This window comes from Pyxicephalus adspersus, chromosome Z (assembly GCF_032062135.1).
Source record: "Pyxicephalus adspersus chromosome Z, UCB_Pads_2.0, whole genome shotgun sequence".
In the NCBI taxonomy this organism is placed as follows: domain Eukaryota; kingdom Metazoa; phylum Chordata; class Amphibia; order Anura; family Pyxicephalidae; genus Pyxicephalus; species Pyxicephalus adspersus.
The window spans coordinates 51,778,199-51,799,651 of record NC_092871.1 but is presented as its reverse complement, the minus strand read 5'-3'; the positions used below and the strand labels follow the sequence as shown (position 1 = coordinate 51,799,651).

General features: G+C 39.2%; 1 protein-coding gene across 2 annotated transcripts; it reads right to left on the bottom strand.

The window, feature by feature from the left end:
- Positions 1-1,018: 1,018 nt before the first annotated feature.
- On the bottom strand, positions 1,019-15,866 carry LOC140343458 (synaptonemal complex central element protein 1-like). Of its 2 annotated transcripts, XM_072430141.1 has the most exons (11): positions 15,810-15,866; positions 14,133-14,192; positions 13,159-13,233; positions 11,914-11,961; positions 10,921-10,975; positions 7,946-8,035; positions 3,323-3,386; positions 3,043-3,109; positions 2,766-2,883; positions 2,141-2,230; positions 1,019-1,260 (listed from the first exon to the last, which is right to left on the bottom strand). In XM_072430141.1, the coding sequence occupies exons 1-11, from the start codon at positions 15,820-15,822 to the stop codon at positions 1,152-1,154; spliced, it is 789 nt and encodes a 262-aa protein (XP_072286242.1). In that variant the 5' UTR covers positions 15,823-15,866; the 3' UTR covers positions 1,019-1,151. The 2 variants fall into 2 exon arrangements, with proteins under 2 accessions (XP_072286242.1, XP_072286243.1); XM_072430142.1 differs by lacking the exon at positions 2,141-2,230.
- Between the last annotated feature and the right edge of the window lie 5,587 nt (positions 15,867-21,453).

Here is a 21,453-nt window from a genome sequence, read left to right as displayed (position 1 = left end):
TAACACCAAGTCACGTGCTGCTCCATCTTTAAATGCTCAGACCAATCAGGCAAGCTGTCTTTCGATTAGCTGAGGGTGCAGCACTCCTGGTAAAACCTGGAAGTGCAGGCGATCATATGCACAGGTCACCCAATGCTGGAACTTAGTGTGCAATACCCACATGGTCCTCTATCAGACTTGGAAAGTTTTCTTCACTTGGTGTGAGTCTGGGACTCCAACCTAGGATTTTTTCCATGGGGTGTATTTGCCAAAAATAACCTGACTGATGAAAATAACACAGGAGGCCATCAACTTATACAATTTTGTGTGTCAGTTTGCAAGCACTAGACATAATTTCTGCACTGTCAGTCCACAGATAAGTCCTAGCTCATGCACCATTAGACCTCAGATTAGTCCCAATTCCTGAACATTTACATTTCTAATCATCTCTAATGCTTACAGAATTCGCTAAGAGAAAGGAACAAAGAAGAAGGCGGGCAGAAAGGTTTTTTTTTTCATATATAAACATAATGCAGTCATAGTAAGACCTACATTGGTACTGCAACCGAGCATCAGTGATGTCAGCTGGGGCTCAGTGAAATGTCATGAGCCATGGGCGTAGAGGGAGTGACTTGGCTTTGACAACCTACTAATCAGGGGCCACCAGAAAGATTTTCTGGCCCTTTGTCGAGCCCGTCTGAGCCTGCATACATGCAATATGACAATATTTCTAATTAAAAAATCATTGCATGTCTGTCCTGGCACACAGATCTTATAACGCGAATAGCCGAAACAAATGGTCACGTAAACTAATGCAGAGGATCACAAGGGACAGACATTCAGGAAGAGGCAGATAGCAATTACAAGGCTCTATTTTAAAAGTGATCAGCTCTGGCTGAAGACCAAACATAATAGAACATAGATGTTAAGCTATAAATATACCCCAACATAAGACATTTGCATGCCTCTATTTAGTAAGATCTTTTTCTAACAAAGAGCCACAAGCAAACCTAATTTCAGAAAAAAACTTTATTCAACAAATGATAAACTTGTAGTACAGAACCAATAGAATAAGTAACATAATAACCTATTCAGGAATAAAGAAGCCAAAACCAGAACAGCTGCAATAACAAATTCTGCAAACTTTAGTTCTTAATTCCACATTCTATTTATTAACTAAATATTGTGGACTGTAGGATTGGCCTGCTTCTCATTTCACTGTACATAGCTCCAAGAAATTTCATGAGTTTTTCTTCTGCAGCTTGTAGCTCTGCTTTTAGTCTGAGAGAAAAGACATAAAGATCAAAATGAGGCAATAGATGAGCCTTCTAAATGGACATTGCTGTCAAAATGTTGACATACTGCATATAGAGAAACTGTAAATATAGAATATGAAATACATATAAAACATTTTACGTTCACAGTTTTTTGGTTGATGCAGGGCAGCACGGTGTAACATAATGACACTTTAAATATATAATCAATGGATGGCAAAAAATGACAAAGTTTGAGGGTTACATAGAAGTGGGAATTTTACTCTTATATATGACTGCTTCTATTATATTATGGTCAAGGGAAGCCATGTATGAAATCCAGCATGAAGTATGGGAGCCCCTAATATTGGTCATAGTAGGTGTGCACATTCAGGAACTCAGCATGGAACAGAATGCCAGATAAATAGAAACTGTCAAGTGGTTTACATCTTCAGCATCCACCAAAAAACAGAGACCTCTTTGTTAGCTCAGCTCCATGGGTTCCACCTATATTATGACTTTTTAGTGGACTGGCTTTTTATAATATATCTTCTACTAAGAGATTATGGTTAGCTGCCATTTCTAACCTGATTTTGAAAGTCATGCTTGCTTGCTAGGTTTTTCGATTTTCTGCCTTTAAAACTCTCTGAACCACCCAGAATGAGTAATATAGTTCACGTGTTCAGTTTATTGTCACACAACAAGTGGTTACCTGTATGCTTGGTTCAGATGTGTGACTGAAATCTCTGAAGCTGAAAAATCAGCTTCACATCCAGGCAGTTAACAATTTTTTGAATAAATTTACCAGTGACAGCCTCATAAAATCTTCATTTTTTAAAACACATGACAAACAAGAATGCCTGAATGCATCTCATACTCCATGAACCCTTAGGAGGTTGTTCCTTCACCTGTTGTAATTGTCCAGAAGCTCTGCATGACGTGAATTTGCTTTGTCCAGCATAGCCATGGCAATTGCATTTTCTTCTTCAAATATTTTTCTATCAGGCCAAAGTGGAAGAATGCATAGAGGACATTATTATACGGTGTCCAAATTTGTCACATGATTTTACATCTGGTAGTCTGAAACATTATAAAGGCAGTGCGAGAATGGCAGATTCCTGCACTTGGTGATTTTTACTTAAAGCAGAACTAGAACAGTTGCCAATGTGATTAGGTCAGCTCTCATCCAGTCTTTCAGTGCCTGAAATGCCTGTACGTCAAAGCTGATTTCATGTGAAGCACCATAGCAACTGAAGATCTAAGCAGGGGCCAAGATAGCGACAAGATGGCAAACAGGAAGATATGGCAATCTAGGTTCAATTTAGGTGTTTCTGGGGGGGGAAGCAAAAAAATGCAACTGTGCTTGAGCTGCCTACCCACTTGCATGCAGAACAGTGATGTAAAAGGAGAGATGTTAAAGTGCAAGCAAAAACCTGCAGTATAAGGGCAGCTTTATAGTCATATTATTAGGGATAAGATCTAAAGTAAAAACGCCTTTTTATATTGAAATACATTCTATTTAATACTACTTACACTGTGCATGCAGCCTCCTCACTGTGAAGAAAGAATTTTTCTGGTGTCAGGATACCTTGTTCTCTGAGTCTAATCTCTGTTTCCTCCAATTCTTTCAGTTTAAGAAGTTTCTCCTTTTCTGTAATAACAATGAAAGAAGTGATTTTAAAATTGTAAATTTAATTACAATTGTAAAAAAGTTGAAGTTTGGTATTTTTGCAATGTTTCAGAATAACATTGTGGGGTTCCCCTTTTCCTTAACAAAAAAAACAAAAAACAAAAAAAAAACAGGACTTACCTTCCTGTTTAAGTTCCTTTTTCTGTTCTTCCATGTGAAGAATCTCTTCTTCAAGCCTTTTTGGATTCTTAAAGAGAATGGACAAGAGAGTTTTGTCTTATAAAGAAAAACATCTGGTTCACCCATGATATTCCATCGTCTCCAATCTTAGGAGCTTTAATAAACCCTATCAAGCTAAAATCCCAACCACTGTCATTTTATTGAAGCCAGGTACATATATCCAGCTTTCCTCTTGAAGATGAAATACACTAGTTTTCCATTAATCACCCAAGATTCTTACATAAAATTCTGCCAGGTTTTTGTGCTTGGTCATAAGATCTTCTAGCTGGTCTTGGAACTCCATCCTAAATAAAGCAAAAGAACAAACACATAATGATTGCTGCAGTAATATCACATGAACTACAAAATCATAACAATCCCAGGTCAAGATCCTCATGTGGTGAATGTTTCTTGTCAGCACAATCATGAGTAATGCATTTTGACTGCCATTGATGGAACTATATAACGCCAGAGTGATTTCATGAAGGTTACATCCTGGCCTGGCTCAAGTTGTCCAAGGATCCTCAATCTGGAAAAGGCCTTCATGAAAATGTTGCCACCAGTGAGAACGTTTGTGGTTTGCACAATGCTGGAGTGTGGTTGAGCACCAATCCACTATACCCTTTCTTATCCTAAACCCAATACCTCCAAACTTTTTATAAAAAAAAGAATAATTGCTTTAGAATAAAGCAATACTATTTAAACTAGATCTCCTAGGCAGATTCACTGTCTAAGCTTTACCACTCTAAATCCCCAACCGTATCCCCTAAATGCACAATATACAATAACTGATGATCTTAAATTAAAAAATATTTTCTGACCTATACTAGTACAGAGGACTTGCAGATATTCCCCAATTATATATGTACAGTAGCCAGATGCACATAGACAGCCAACAAAATTCTTAGTGGACAATAATACAGGAGTTAAAAAATCAGGCCTAACTTGTTTCCCACCTTAGAAAAATGATGATTAGCACTGAGTAGGTTGCATTAGTGTAAACAAGTGGGATCTGAAAGAATCTACCTGGTCATGGCGGGCTGAGTTATAATTATTTGGCAAAAAATGTGTAAGTGTCTTAATCAGAGTACAGCAAAATGGATGTGATAGGAATAAAAATATATACATTACCATCATTTAACATACATTAACTTGAAGAATCATCCAAGTGGTTTCAGAAGAGATATAATTCTTCTGCGTGTTTTATAAATAAATGCCATATCCCATTAATAAATTGTTGAAGAAAAAGAATAAACTTTTCAAAAATACCAGGGACTTAGAAGGCATATGTAATAATAATTCTCAAATATAATAACACCCACATATGCCCTAAAAACAGGCTCACTGTGTTTCGTGGACCATTTAGCATTTGGGCCTCCATTAGGGTTTGTGGAGTGAACCTGTGCAGACACATGATATATGCAGCTAACCTTTGATTGAGGTGCAATTAGGCTTCACAATTGCTGAATTGAAAATAAGTGTGTTTATCATAAAATGTAGCACTAATTAATACACTTCACTGATGCTGTGGTTAGGGAGAAATTGGTCCATCTGTTCCATGTCAAGCCATGCACATTTATGGTCTTCTGCTATGGGTGAAATATAAATAGGGTGATTGTATTTGTGACATAGGCCTAATTTTCCCTATTTTGCTCCTGAAGAAGCAGACAATATGACCTGTGAAATGTGTTGAACCTGTTTTTAGGACATATTCAAAGAATTGAGACTACCAAATGATTGATATTTTTTAATATGCACTGTTATCTCATGTTTATGTTTTTTCTTTTCTTTTTGTAATTATGGATTGAATGAAAGATGTTGATTTGCTTAGTTCTCAGTAAGTTATTTGTATGCCTCTAATGTCCCTGTTTTTTTGAAAAGTTTTCTTTTCTTTTTCTTCAACATAGTTTTAGAGGCGCGACAACAATAGCTCCTCCCAATGAGTATCTAAAGATAGTTGCATATGTTTTTTTCTTGGACCTCTTTTTGCATTTGCGTTCTGAATCTACACGTGTGCGGTGGTGGTCGGCTGTATGGTATAAAAGATGCAGCAAGACTCTCCCCACATTACAAGCTGAACACCTGGAGCACCTTAATAAACCCGTTACTGCGGAGGAAATATCACAGGTCATCTCTCACCTCCCTTCGCATAAAGCACCGGGCCCAGATGGTTTACCGTATTTATACTATAAAACCTTTTTGCCAACTCTTCTCCCCTATTTGGTGGACCTGTTTAATGACTTTCTCCAAGGTAAGCCTATCCCACCTACTATGTCATATTCCCATATAACTGTGATTTCCAAGCCGGGTAAAGAACCGATGGACTGTGCAAATTATAGACCTATAGCACTACTGAATTCGGATCTTAAAATCTACTCTAAGATTTTGGCTAATAGGCTTTCCAATTCTTGCCATTCCTTATACATGGGGACCAAACGGGTTTTATACCGTACCGCCACGCAAGTGATAACACCCGGAGAGTGATTAACGTTATTGATATCCTCAACAAACGTAAAACCCCTTTACCTAGTGCTTAGCTTAGAGGCTGAAAAGGCATTTGACCAACTTAGTTGGCCATTTATGTTCTCTAGCCTAACCAACATGGGATTTTCCAGCCCTTTTGTTAGAGCAATACATTCCCTCTACACTTGTCCGGCGGCCTCTGTTAAGTTTCCTCATGCCTCCTCTAAACTATTCCCCATCCGGAATGGGACGCGACAAGGCTGCCCCTTGTCTCCCTTACTCTTTGCTCTTAGTGTTGAGCCCCTGGCGGAGAGAATCAGATCCAACCCCAATATCCATGGTGTTACTGTAAGGGATACCTCCTACAAATTCCATTATATGCAGATGATGTACCGCTTACATTGACACAACCCACCACCACCCTCCCAAATTTGTGGTCTGAACTTGGTGCCTTTACTGTCTCGAGCTATAAGGTGAACTCGAAATCCGAGGCCTTACCCTTATATATACCCCCTCGCAACTCTCAGCGTTAAAAAATAGTTATTCTTTTACCTGGCAAGAGCGCTCCCTAAACTATTTGGGCACCCAAATACCAGCTACATACACTCAGCTATATACTTGTAACTTCTCCCCGTTGTTCCAGGAACTAAATGCTTACTTGAATAAATGGAACGGACACTCATTGTCGCTCTTGGGGAGAATTGCATCAGTGAAGATGATGCTATTGCCCAAGCTCCTATATTTGTTTGAAACCCTCCCAGTTCGGGTCCCTCTCCTTACTCTGAAGAAGTTACAGGCTAGCATTTTGAACTTTATCTGGGCTCACAAACGTCACAGACTCTCAAAGTTGGTGGCTTGTACACCTAAAGCACTCGGAGGTATGGGGGCTCCGGACCTGATAAAATACTATGTGGCGACGCATCTTTGCTACTTGCCCTCCTGGACTATGTTAGTCTCCCCCAGTGTATGTCGGAAGTTGGAGGAAGCTTGGATTTCCCCACTTCATCCTAATGTGATGCTTTGGAGCTCCTCCTGGTTAATGCCCGAGAGGGATTTGCTGTCCCCGATGGTTTTTATGAGGAATATCTGAAAAACATATAATTCTAAGTACGGTCTTTCCTCTCGGGGCTCTGTGCTTACATCTATCATATGAACCCCTCTGATACCTGACAGCGTAGCTAGAAATATGTGGCAGCCATGGCAGGACCGGGGGCTTTTTCATCTCCAAAATGTATTACATCCAGTGGAAAAAAGATTGCTTTCCTTTTCGGAGTTGCAGGAAAAATTTTGATCTCCCTCAAACAACCTTTTTTGCTTATCTACAGATTAGACATTATATACAATCACTCCACTCTGTGCCCAGATTCTCTGAAATAACTCCTTTTGAGAGAATTTGCATTGGAGGTCCATTTTCTAAGGGCCTCATTTCCTCCATTTATGGCCTTCTCCAGGAATCAGCAAGGGAGGTTTCTGGTAAATTTGTATACATGAGTACCTGGGAGAGTATTTTGGGCGGTGCCCTGGAGCAGCATTCGTGGTCCACACTGTGGGAAGCCGCAAATAAAAGCTCAATATGTACGCTTTATAAAGAAAATCTCTACAAGGTTTTGTTCCGCTGGTATCATACGCCGGCGGTGTTACACCGCCTGTTTCTGGAGGTAGATCCGGCTTGCTGGCGCTGCGGGTCCCATTATGGGACTCTGGAACATATTTTTTGGTCCTGTCCCCTTATTCAGGGCTTTTGGGGGAGAGTCAATGCACTAATTGGGGAGGTGACTCAACAACGATTTCCCCTTGACCTGCTCCACCACTTGCTGGGATTGCCCCTTATGGACCTCCCCAAAACTGCCGTTAGCTCATTACACATATTCTAGTGGCTGCTCATACTCTAATCTCCACCAAATGGAAAGATTTGTATGCTCGTATTCAAGACATACGCCTGATGGAGTACCTCACTGCCCTAGTTTATTGGGTTTAATAGACCAGTACAGTACGGCCACTGTTTTTACTGTTACTTACGCCAGAGTTTTATGTACCATTATCGGATGTACTTATCACCCTGTATGCTGTGTTGTGCGAGATGTTTTGATGTATAAGCCTGGTTGTCTTTGTATGTGAAAATGTTCAATAAAAATTGTTTAAAAAAAAAAAAAAAAGATTCAGCAAAAGATTAGAACTATCCTGGATAAATGCTGCTAAAATTACTTTTCAAAGTGGGAGAGGGAATTTTACACTTGATTCCCAAGGATTTATAAGAAACCAGAGATGACAGATGTCCCTGTTGTAGTGAAATCAATGTCAGTAGTAAATTATACTACTATGAAAGACACACCATAATTTGTATGTAGGACTGGTTTGCTAATGTGATTGTTTAGAGAAAAAATGGCTTTTACACCCTCACCTCTGCTTTCTTTGCTTTAGTTTTTCTTCCAGAATTTGAGTACTGAGATTGGTGGTCCTCTTTTTATACTCCTCTGATTGTTCCCGTTGCCTGTGCAACAGAAGTAAGATGAAAACTCCAGTTTTAGATTATTGCTGCAAAAGAGCCTAAATCAATTCTTATGAATATTAATAATCTCAAGTGAAATTTAAATTCCTGAGTATATCGAGAGCTCAAGGTAGATTGGATTATATGATTTTCGTACACTATATATACCCACAAGAATATGGATCACCATTATTTATTCTCATCAATGTGATAATGTTGTCTCTATAGGAGGACACTGACTTTCCAGACACTTTCTGTAGTAAAGGTTGATTATGCAAGTTAGGAAAACTTTACTACTTTTTGCTATTGCTTTCTTAATCATGTAGTCCAGCATAACTTGCCTGTTTACTGACTCAAAGAACCATAGTGTTAGACCATAAACGAATGGCTAACCACACCCAAGAGTTCTTTGATTTTTTTTTACAGAAGATGAAATTTAGCATGACTAGCCCTAAAGAATCAACAGCAAACTACTTTTCTGGTAAACAAAAAAACATATTTTTTTCCAACAATAAAGAATCCTCATTCTGGCCACTCTAACAATAAAGAATGAAGAACTACAGGATCAACAGCAGTAAAGATATTTCTATCAAAGATATTTCTACTACTGTAACCTCCTCCTTTCTTTTCATTAACCTGACTCTCTCCTCTACAATCTATTATGAATGCTGCAGCTAGATTCATTCATCTTTCCCACCGCTCCTCTTCCTCTGCATCTCTTTGTAGTTCTCTTCTTTGGCTTCTATTTCACCTTAGAATCAAATTCAAGCTCCCATGCTTTGCCTTTAAATCCCTCCACAGTTCTTGTCCTACTTACCTTTCTGACCTGATAGAAAAATACTCCCCCAGCCGCTCTCTCCGCCCCTTTAATTACCTACTAATGATTTCCTCGCTCATAAACTCATCACATGCACAGATACAAGACTTTTCTAGAGCTGTCTTCCTCGTCCTATTCGACTTGCTCCTATTTTCTGCTCATTTATAAGAGCACTCAAAACCCATTTTTTCAAACTTGCCTACCCATCTTCTTCTGTCTCCTAAAACCCATCACTACATATCCCCCCTCCTATTGTGTGATACGTCCCCCATCTCCTAGATTTTAAGCTCTTCTGTGCAGGGTCCTCTCCTCCTTCTGTGTCACTGTCTGTTATTTTCAACCCCTGTTTAATGTACAGCCCTGCATATTATGTTGGACTGGAAAAATATTTTGCCTAGCATAAAAACAAGCTATGAATAATACTTAACATTTATTTAGTTTTGAGATGGGGTGGGAAATTTACTAGATATCAGGGAGCCTAAAATGTGCCCCTGTTATCAAGGGGCTGTACATAATAATTATTGAATGTAATGCTAGGCATGCTATAGAACAGGGGTGTCAAACTCTGACCCGCGAGGTCATTTTGTTTAGCCCCCCGAGGATTTTTGGAAAATGAATGGCATCTGGCCCGCCTGCCCGCCAATGCCTTCTGCAGTAAGTGATGCCGCTACCACAACTTACGGCATCACTCGCGTCCACAGAGTTCAATAGACGCAAGTATTGTTGAAAGTAATGCCGAAAACTGCAGTCCCGGCATTACTCTATGGAACAGCTCTCCGCATTGGGCGGTTCCATAGATGCGAGTAATGCTCCCAGCATCACTTGTCTTCTTTTTCTCTTCTGAGACCAGTCGCTATTCCTAGCTCACAGCAGGAGAAATAAATTTACTCAGATCTGCAGGAAACAAAAAATAAAGTACAAGGTAATCATCTGTGTGAATATGTAAACCATCAAAAAGAGATGTCACTCTTTTCTGTCTCTTTTGTAAAAACTTTCTTTTTCTTTTCTAACAGGAGTTTTGAAGATATCAGATATGAGCACATAATTCATGTATTCATTTCATTATTTGATGTTAATTGATTATTAACATTCATGCCATCTTTATTCAAATCTATTCTAAGAACTGTAGCTAGGGGCCAATTAGTGCTTACATTGCATTTCCAAGTATTATCTTGTTCCAGACTGGATGTTAAGCAATACCTTTGTTTTCATATAAAAATGTTTTATATTTAATTCAAAGGAATTACTTCTATTTTTTAAATAAATTTCAAGTTTGGCCCCCGACTTGGTCTGAGTTTTTAATTTCGGCCCTCTGTGTATTATGTGTATTAGAGTTTGACACCCCTTCTATAGAAGATGATTGGGGACTGTGCATATAATGGAGAATGGGGAAAATTTCAGGTGACTATCGGAGATTAAGGCTCTTGTGAGACTGCTAGACATTGCTGCTATAAAAAACTCCTTTACAAATTAATGTTTACCCCATATGTGCACCGCGCAGCCTCCATACAAATTCCCTTAACCACATTTTATATTACTCTCAGCAGCATTTATTTTTGGTAGAAGTAAAGAATAAAAAACATAAAAAGAGAGAAAAAGGTGAGATATGAAATTAAAGCAATACAATTGCCTACTAGAAACCATTCTAAAAATGATTTTTACTTGGTTAAGTAACAGAATGATTTTTTGCATGGGGCCCTAAGGGCTGCACAATAACTAGTAAGGGGTCCCAGTTTGGGCACCAAAGCTTTAAGATGGTCTAGTGCAGTCTTTCTAGGGGAACCTTTAACTCTCAGGGTTCCAGGGAACAACAACTTTAATTACTATAACCCCAGCACACAGTACATTAGCATCATGGTCATTAGGAAAAATGCCTCTTATATTGCTGGACAGTGGGAAGAATATCATCCTTACAGATAGCCAAAAAAATAATTGGTGCCACCTAAACCAACCTTTTGAAACAAACTGCCCATTGGTCTAGGAACTTCAAGCAACCTCTAGAGGAACCCTGGTTGAGAAACACTGCTCTAATATGATAAATAAAAAATGGTAGGTGATATGGTTTGTTCACCTCTGCTCCTTTTCTAGGTAGCTGTCACGTCGTAGCTTTAGAACTTGGACAAGTTCTGAAAAGATATTTGGAAAAACATAATTAAAAATGTTCCTTTCAAGCTCCATCCCAATGCCAGTTAAAAACAGGGTTCACTTTATAACATGTTTTGCTTGTATTGTACTTGCTGTGCACTATATCTAATGATATATTTTCATTTTGCTGTTTATACAACTCTATTTTTTACATTTTAATGACTTCTGTGGGTGATCTGTATTCAAATCCTTCCTGTTTTTATAAGACAAAATGGCTGCTGGGACATCAGGCTAAGTCAAGCAGAGTGCAATTCACAGTGGCCTCAGTAGAAGCAACTATTGTTAGTAACTGTTGACAACAGTACAACTTGACAATAATTCCTTGGGTGAAATGTGTTGCTGTTTTTCAATTAGATCCAATACAGAAAGGATTTTAATGTGATGCATTTGCTTATTCTTGGATTGTTACTAACATTCCAAACATGCCAGCTGTTAACACCTCACATATCCTTCATCCATCACTTCTTCATTCATGATACAGTTAGCTGCCCTTTATTACTTCCTGGCTTCACTAAATAACAATTTCCTCTTTGGACAGGAAAAAAAACAGACCAACCGCAAAAACCTCCTTTTGTTTCCAATCCTTTCACTGGTTTACATTTAATTACTCCGATTATTTAAATCGAACTTCCAAGCTGCCTACAATCTGGATGGTCCATACACTAACCTTCTCTGCATAATGACATCCTCCCCTTCACTGTAGGTCTTCAATAACTTCTTCCTTCCTCCTGAACTGAATTACATGCCATTCAGCTCTGTCTAATCTTTGAAACCTTCAGAACTAACAGAACTAATATCTTTAGACAAAGTACACAATCTGGGTTAAACTATTCATCTCCCTGCTTTTAAATCATTCTTGTTATGTTTTGTTTTTGTTTTTTGTTTTTTTACTGATTTACAATCAATTCTTGTTTTTCACCTTGCTTCTTCTCCAGATCTTTCTTCAGGATTTTCCTCTCTACACACACTGAAAAAACAAAAAACAATGTAAAATTTGACAGACGACCAGTATCAGATGGATGGAGAGTGTTTTGTTGGAAATAGTTTTGTTGGTCACATTTTTTTTTGTCAGTGGACAATTTTGCATTAATATTTGACAGGCCAGATAAAAAGCACAATGGGCTGTAGTTTGCTCCTACCTTCCTTAGATGCTATGGAAGATTTGCATTTTTTTCCAGTCAATTAAAGATTTTACAAATAGGGATAAGTGGAGTGGTTATAGTGAAATTTAATGTATTGTGTATTCTTTTCATCAAAAATATCTAACTTTAGGCTGAATTTAGATTAAAGTAAAACACTAGCTCAGCAGTGGGAACAGATGATAGCCTCTCATTGCTTGAAAACACTTGTGCATATGTTTGCTTGGGGTTGTTAGCAGTTCTCTGTGTGGGATAATACTTCTAATTAATTTCCCTGCTTGGGTCTGAGGTTACTTGGATCCTATCCAACCAAGGATATCTTTTACTACTTATACAAGGGAAATCCCAACAGATATCTATCATATAAATGGTCTATGCACATCCCCTAAAGAAGCCTATCTGTGTAACGTGTTGAGTTATGAGACAATTTTCCGTTACTGCTTAGGGATCTATATGTCTATCCAATTGGTCTTATATCCCATGATGAATGACCATAAAAACATTGTATACTGTTTGCATATGAAAATTGTAATTTTATCTAACTTTTTGCTCACAACGTCTTATAATGTATTTTGCTCATCTTTAGTTCATAACTATATTCAGTGCACAAGCAGTGATAATTTATACAGCCTTGGCTTGCTAGTCGTATTTCTGTCTTGGTTTCTCTGCAGTTTAGGCTGCTTTCTGATCTTGACCCTCCTGACCTTTCTTGAGGTAAACAAGATAAATCTTGTTCAGCTTTTTTTTCTTTTTTTTACACTGAGGGAGGCAGCTGAGCTTTACCTCCTGTACCCTCTACATCTGCAGTCTTTAGGAGGTTGGGTTGTTTAGAGCCACTTTGATATCACAAGATGTTGAATATCTGCCTACAAAAACCATAGGACTGCTCTAGATATTAAAGAGCAGCTGTAAATGCAGGACATTGTAGGGCCTTAACTGACATTACAAGGATTGTTTGTTGTGTTTTTTTACCCATCAAAATTCAGAGTTCCACTTTACCTCCTGGATTACAAATGGAAACTTACACTCTTGGAGCTCCTTTTCCACAGCCTCCCTCTTCTTTTGCAACTTGTGTATCTCTGCTTGCGTCAGTTCCTGAGCTGCACATAGCAGAAAAAGTATGAGAATCCATACAGGATACATGAACCATTATTAATAATCAACAGAATTTAGAATATAGAATGCCAACATATTATGCAGCGCTGTACAATAAATCGGGGTTGCAAATGACAGACAAAAATGGACAGTGACACAGGAGGAGCCCCGGACAGCTTACAATCCAAAAGGTGGGGGAAGTAACACACAATGATGTCACATTCATAGCTATCCTTATTCATAGAAAATAAACATAAAAAGTGGGAAAGCCGACCCTACCCATAAAAACACCCAAAATCCCCAGGCATCCATTATATGGACGACAATATATCATTCTTCATACATAAATGTCTTCTGTCAATTGAAACCACCACTAGTTCCCACTACTACATATCTCCCATCCTATTGTGTGTGAAATTCCCCCACCTACTAGATTGTAAGCTCTTCGGGGCAGGGTCCTCTCCTCCTGTATCACTGTCTGTATTAGTGACGCAAGGCAGTTGGCGCTATATAAATCCTGTTTAATAATAAAAATAATAATAATTCTTCATACATAAATGTGCAGGTCCGTGGAGCCAAGCGTTTGTCTTTTTTTGATAACAAATGAAGGTTCTACAACATAAAATAAGTCACATAGTGACCTCTTCTATGAGGAGATCTGAATCCCATATACAGCATTACACAGCATTTCCAACAGATTTCTCTACTCCATCATCCAAATAAAGCAGGTTAGTAAGGCAAAACTGAGTTGGCATTGGGGTTTGGCAGCAGCAGAGTCCTAGGTTCAGTTGCTACGAGAGAACACATCAACATGGAATTTGTATGTTCTGCCCTGTCACCCTGGTGTTTATTTTTCATGATTATAAAAGCCTGAACAAGCAGCTGCCACCCTTAGCCCAATAACCTTTTAGAGTGATGTTGATCTTTGCCAGTAGATCTTCCACCTTTGGATCCAGGAGCTCTGCTGTAAAACAAAAGCAGGTTGTGGGAGAAAGTACAATGTGGTTTTCAAATGCTGACAGGAGGATAGGGCAGACTGTGTTGTTTGTATTGTTTATTGTTCTCATCCAACCTGTGCAATGGGTGGAAGTAAATTACTTGTGCCTGACAGAGGTCTCAGGATCACATAGCTGGCTGCACAGAAGTAAATATTCTTTAGGTAAAAGATTTGTCATACATGCAAGTAGATCCATGTGGAAAAGTAAATGCAGTCTGTGTCCTTAAAGCCTCATTGCACTACAGGTGAACCAATGTTTAAGTGCAACATTTACAGAAACTATCTTAAAACAATATGAGCTTAAAACTGAATCCAAAAGACACAGATAAATTCAAGGATTTGTATTTCTGTCCATCCAGCTCTGAAGTTTACTCAGACAGTGCCACACAGTGTTATTCTGTCCTGCTTTGCAGGAGACCTGTCTGTTGTGTGGGCTGCAGTGTAGTAATACTTCTAGGTCTCAACCCCTCCCCTCCTGTGAATGAGTGTGCTGATTAGGGATGAATGAGTGAATTTAATAAATTTGGTCTTGCAACGAATTGGGACGTTTTCACTTACCAAACATGTAGGCCAGAACAGCCTTTGTAAATTCGGCCCGCGAGACCAAATTTTTGGGTCTTGCAAGACCAATCAGGGAAAAGGAGCTGTCAGCTCCACTCCCTCGATTGCTCTTGCAGCCCTTTACTAGTTGTATGTGTTCTTGGATTGAGTTTCTCTATCCAAGAACACAGCAGTCCTGTGTCCTTGATAGAGAAACTCCAGGATATCCAGGAACACATACTTCAGGGCAGCAACAGCAATCAGGGGAGTGGAGCTGTCATATTAACAAGAGTCTCGCTGGCTGCTCATGAATGATGCAGTGTGGGAAAAATCCTCTGATTTTATTTATTCCCACCGCTGCGTTTATTCATAAACGCAAGCTGCATGACTCGCTTTGAGAGGAGGATTACTGCAGCTGCATTGATGAATGGAGCTGTGAGAATTCTCCTGTCCGTGGGAGATCCCCTGGCACTACAGGTCAGAATTAGGGCTTGCCTATAGTAATTCCTTGGATTTCCGATAGTTTCGTGAAATTTCGCAAAACCCCTCGGAGCTTTGAGGACATTTTCCCGTCCCAGTCCCAGCTGGGCTTGCAAGGAATGCAGGAGGAACTTGCATTTACAAATTGTAAAATGTAACATTAAAAAGTGTTTTGTAAAGCTGACACTTTGTGGTGTTGTCAGTCAGCATGGGCAACCACTGTGCTCTTCTCATTACATATTGACAATGACACCTCAGCAGCAGAATGTCCCTGGAGCAAATATGGTGGCAGCAGGGTCGCCAACTTGCTGGTATTTTACTAACCTGGCTGGTAAAAATTTGACATATTGCTGGTGTTAAAGACCATATAAAACTGATGTTTTTTTCCACGAAAAGTGGCCCTCCCTAGGTGGGGGTATACCGTGCCAGAGGCCTATAAGTACCACAGAGACCTATGTTATGGAGTCAGGCCATGTTGGGATTTCCAGTACTGAAGGGAACCATAGCCCTGTGTTATCCTTCCCTCAATTGAAGTTTGTGTCCCCATTACAACCAATGGCTTACCCTCAGCAGCCATTTTTATCTTCTACGTTGCTGTCACCTCACAGGCTTTGTCCCCTCCCCTTACAAGTATTGACCACGCCCCTTCCTGCAAGCAGTTTCTGACTGGACTTGAGGAAGCAATGTTTGCCTCACATGCTTTTATTTGCCCTAGAAACAGGCCACTGATTGGTTGCTGGGGGGGGGGGGGGGCTACATAAGGGCCGTCATACTGGTTCACTGTGGTTTCTATTCCTTTTGTTCTTTTATTTCAGTGTTTCTCAACCTTTTTACTATTAATGAACACCTGAACTTTTAGGTCTTCAGGGAACCCCTGTTATAATTACTATATCCACAGCACACAGTACATTAGTGTGGTGGTTGGTGGGAAGAATGTCTCTTACATTGCTGTCCATTATTATTAAACAGGATTTATATAGCACCAACAAATTACGCAGCGCTGTACATTAAATAGGGATTGCAAATGACAGACTAATACAGACAGTGATACAGGAGGAGAGGACCGGTGAGGTTGCAGAGTTTAGAAAATACCAGGTCTAGAGTGTGTCCGGCTATGTGTGTGGGGCCATTGATGTGCTATGTGAGTCCCAATGAGGAGGTAATGGAGAGCAGTTTGGCTGAGGAGGGATGAGCCCAACCTTCCATTGCAACATTAAAATTACCAAAGATGAGGGTGGGAGCCAGGATGCAAAGTTATCCACAAATTGTGATACTGGGCCAGGGGGGCAGTAGACAACAGCAACAATGAGGGGTAAGGGGTTAAAGAGTCGGACAGAGTGGACTTCAAATGAGGTGAAAATGAGGGAGGGTGGGGTGGAAAGGACTCTGTATATACAGTTAGGTGAGAGAAGGAGACCCACACCACCCCCTTCTTTGTTGCCAGGTCTGGGGGTATGTGTAAAGTGCAGGCCTCCATAGGAGAGAGCAGAGTCAGAGGAGGAAAGCCAAGTTTCAGTAAGAACAAGAAGGTTCAGCGACTTAGAAAGGAGAAGGTTGTGTATGGAGGTTAATTTATTGCCAACAGATATGGCATTCCATAGACTGCCAGAAAGAGGGGGTAAGGACTTATGGGTAGGGTGAAAGGGGATGAGGTTAGGAGAAGGGAATGCCTTACTGAGAGTGAATGGAAAGTAGAGGCTGTGTGGGGGACCAGGGTTGGGTGAGATGTCACCAGAGAGTATCAGTAAAGTAAAAAGGTGCAGGAGCACAGACAGAGAAATAAGGAGAGTGAAGGAGCAGAGAGACAATGAGTTGTCAGACATGGCAGTGCAGGGAGTAGTGCCAACAAAGAGGGAGCAGGGTGAATAATACATTTTTACAGATAATTGGGAACCATATGCGTACAATAAACAATGTGGCAACTTGAAGTCCAATAGAAGCAGTCTAATAATATGGGTTCAAATGAGGCTTGTAAACTTGCTGAGTTCCAGGAGTGAAGGATGATGATTCAGTCAAAGAGATGGTTTGATGAAATACCAGTTTAGAATGGTAGCAGCAGCAGCAGCAGAGAATGTGTTGGAGTCCAGGTGGATAAATCAGTCCAAAGGCAGGAGATGGAAATTGCAGAGTATAATTATATGTCCAAATCTGTTCCAATTCCTTTGTCAATTCCCTGGATTAATTCCCATTGCACTTATAATTTGGGCACTTGAAATTTGGGCATGTGACCAGGGTCCCAATGTGACCTTGCCTGTTGTTTAATTGGGAAGAATGTCCGTCTTACTGATAGCCAAAATCATTGGTGTCACTTAACCTGACCTGAGAGGCACAAATTGCTGCCTGGAGAAACCCTGGTTAAGAATTGCTGGTATAGAGGTACCACCTAGCCAGTATTACAACAGCCAGACCAATACAAAATTAATTTTTTTGGCATTGTCATTAAAACTTTTGCAAAGCCCACATTTTTTTAATCAGTTTTGAACTATAAAGAAGCATTTAAAGTTCTATAAATACAGTTTGCGAAATTTGTAAATTTCCTTTCATGTTTAGGAGGATGTAGGGGGAGACCCCTCAAAAATGAGGGAATATCGCCTCTTACCATTCTCTCCATGGGAAGATTTCCTCTCACATCCTGTTTGTGACTCAAAATATTAGATTTCCCATGATTTTCTTTACTAGGGACCCCCTAGGACAAATACAAACAGAAACAACTTGGATGCAGTTGAACTGCAGACTTTCAGCTTTAATTCAGTGGGTTGAACAAAAAGATAAAAATGTGAGGAACTAAAGCCTTTGTTTTACACAATCACTTCATTTCAGCAGCTCAAAAGTTATTGGACAAATTAAAAAGCTGAAAATAAAAAAAAAAATTCTAATACTTGGATGAAAACCCTTTGCTGGCAATGACAGCCTGTAGTCTTGAACTCATGGACATCACAAGATGCTGGGTTTCCTCCTTTTTAATGCTCTGCCAGGCCTTTACTGCAGCGGCTTTCAGTTGCTGTTTGTTTGTGGGCCTTTGTGTCTGAAGTATAGTCTTCAACAAGTGAAATGCATGCTCAATTGGTTTCAGACCAGGTGACTGACTTGGCCATTCAAGAATATTCCACTTCTTTGCTTTAATATTCTCCTGGGTTGCTTTGGCTGAATGTTTTGGATCATTGTCTATCTGTATTATGAAATGCCTCCCAATCAATGTGACTGCATTTAGCTGGATTTGAGCAGACAGTATGTCTCTGAACACCTCAGAATTCATTTGGCTGCTTCTGTCCTGTGTCACATCATGAATAAACACTAGTGTCCCAGTGCCACTGGCAGCCATGCACGGCCAAGCCATCACACTGCCTCCGCCATGTTTTACAGATGATGTGGTATGCTTTGGATCATGAGCTGTTCCACGCCTTCTCCATACTTTTTTCTTGCCATCATTCTGGTAAAGGTTGATCTTGGTTTCATCTATCCAAAGAATGTTTTTCTAGAACTGTGCTGGCTTTTTTGTAGATGTTTTTGAGCAAAGTTCAATCTAGCCTTTCTATTCTTGAGGGTTATGAGTGGCTTGCACCTTGAAGTGCACCCTCTGTATTTACTTTCATAGAGTCTTCTGTTTATGGTAGACTTGGATATCAATACGCCTACCTCCTGGAGAGTGTTGTTCACTTGGTTGGCTGTTGTGAAGGGGTTTCTCTTCACCATGGAAATAATTCTGTGATCATCCACCACTGTTGCCTTCCATGGACGTCCAGGTCTTTTGGCGTTGCTGAGTTCACCAGTGCTTTGTTTATTTCTTATGATGTACCAAACTGTAGATTTTGCCACTCCTAATATTGTAGCAATTTCTCGGATGGGTTTTTTCTGTTTTTGCAGCTTAAGGATGGCTTGTTTCACCTGCATGGAGAGCTCCTTTGACCACATGTTGTCTGTTCACAGCAAAATCTTCCACATACAAGCACCCCCTCAAATCAACTCCAGGCCTTTTATCCACCTAATTGATAATAACATAACAAAGGAATTGCCCACACCAGCCCATGAAATAGCCTTTGAGTCATTTGTCCAATTACTTTTGAGCCCCTGAAATAAAGTGATTGTGTAAAAAACAAAAAACAAAAACAAAAACAAAAAAACAAAAAGGCTTTAGTTTCTCACATTTTATGCAATTTTGTTCAACCCACTGAATTAAAGCTGAAAGTTTGCAGTTCAACTGCATCTGAGTTGTTTCATTTAAAATTAATTGTGGTAATATACAGAACAAAAATTAGAAAAAAGTTGTCTCTGTCCAAATATTTATGAAAAGTGTATAGAATATGTTCTACTCCTCCTCACTATATAAATGTATAGTTTGAATGTAGTGAGCGTTTAAATATGAATAATTAGAGAAAAAAAGAAAGAGGTTTGAGGCTCAAAGGTTTTTCATGCAAAAGGTGAAGTGTATTGATTGATTATTTTATAAATAAGCCATCAAATACACATAAAACATATAATGTTTCAACTTCTGTCCTGTTAATAATTCACAAAAGAGAATAATTGTACATACTATGCATAGTGAATTTCATCAAAAGATAATTAACCTAACCATATAACCATTCAAATGCCCGTGCAGTGGCACGCAAACATCCCACCTGTTTCGCCACAAAGGGCTTCCTTAGGGATAGATATTTATGCATGCTTCACGGTCTATATGTATAGAGATGTAACAAGTCAAGGATAAACAAGGAAATGAAAAATTGAATCATAATAAAAACATTCTCAGATAATAAATCAAGCAAATATAGTTATCATTAAACTAAATGCAGATATAACATAGTATTCAAGATCATTATAAGAATAGAAAATACTTGATGATTTTAAAGCAAATAAACTGAGAGTATGGCTAGAGTTAATATACCTCTGGGTATGTTCAGAGTGATTAGTTCAGACAATATTTTAAGAGGTTGATAATTCACATAATGCTAACCGATTCTAACATTTTACAATGGAGCATCTATAGATATATATATTTTATCCACATACCCGTAGTTAGGAACATGCCCCACAAGGGGAGTGTATGTGTGGAGTCACTGCTGGTGATAATGCTAGATGTAAATCATAAAGTATGAATAGGTATACAAGAGGTCCAATTTAATAAGTGGCAGTAGGTATATGTGTACATACCTAATATTTGATATAGTAGTTTGTGCTTTTGTTGCAAGTTTTGGCAAGGTATAGGTGTGTCTCTTGGGTGAAAACTGATCCTTGCATCCGTTAGCCAATGTTAATAGGAGTAGGTAGGATAAAGGGTATCTTCCTTAGGAATGTGAGTTAGGAAGGTGAATATCAGGGATCAGGGTAGGTAGAATGTGACCAGATCTTTCTAGAGACAGTAGAAGATGCGAGTTGTTAGAGTAGTATATACATAAGTGGATATCTCAACGTGTAGGAAATAGTTATAAGTAGATGGGTTTACCTTGAAAGTATATAAAGGCGGGTTTACCTTGAAAGTATAGGTATACAGGGTCACTTGTTGATGTCAAGATTAGTGTTTTGGACCAAATGGACACTTCCTTTTGCACTATAATAATTGATACTGTTTGTGATATGTGTCAGCCGGTACTCAATAAATCTGTGCTTCTCCCATGCTCTGTAATATATTATATATATAAAGGTATTACACTACTGCTAAAAGGAAAAGATTTATAAGGCCATTATTTTTTATTAAGCCTCTACCATATGCTTGCCTGAGCATGCAAAGTGAATGTGACACACCAAATCCTTTCAGTTTGTTCAGACTGGCAATGAGATTGTGGTGCCAACAGCTGCCCATGGGGATTTAATGAGAGTGGTAGTGAATGATTCAGTACCCCCAAATGTACAATGTATATATTTTAGTACATTAAGAACCAGCACAGTGGTGGGGATGGCTGAACAACTGGCAAAGTGCCAGTCACCAGGAGCCACACAAAATTTGCTCTTCCTGATGGTGATGGCTAACTTCAATGTATTGGTATTACATTAATATAGTATTGTTACTGACACCAGGGGCTACCAATCTACATTTAATAGGCCTCCATGTCCCTTAAAGTGTACCTTAACTCCAAATTTTTACTTTACATAAAAGGGTAGACAAATCTTGTTTTTTAATTGCAACACACTAAAAAAAAAAATATAAAGGGTTCAGTACCGCTTCCTAATTCTTGATCGCCTAGGAGATTGAGAATGAATGGGAGCGCAAAGC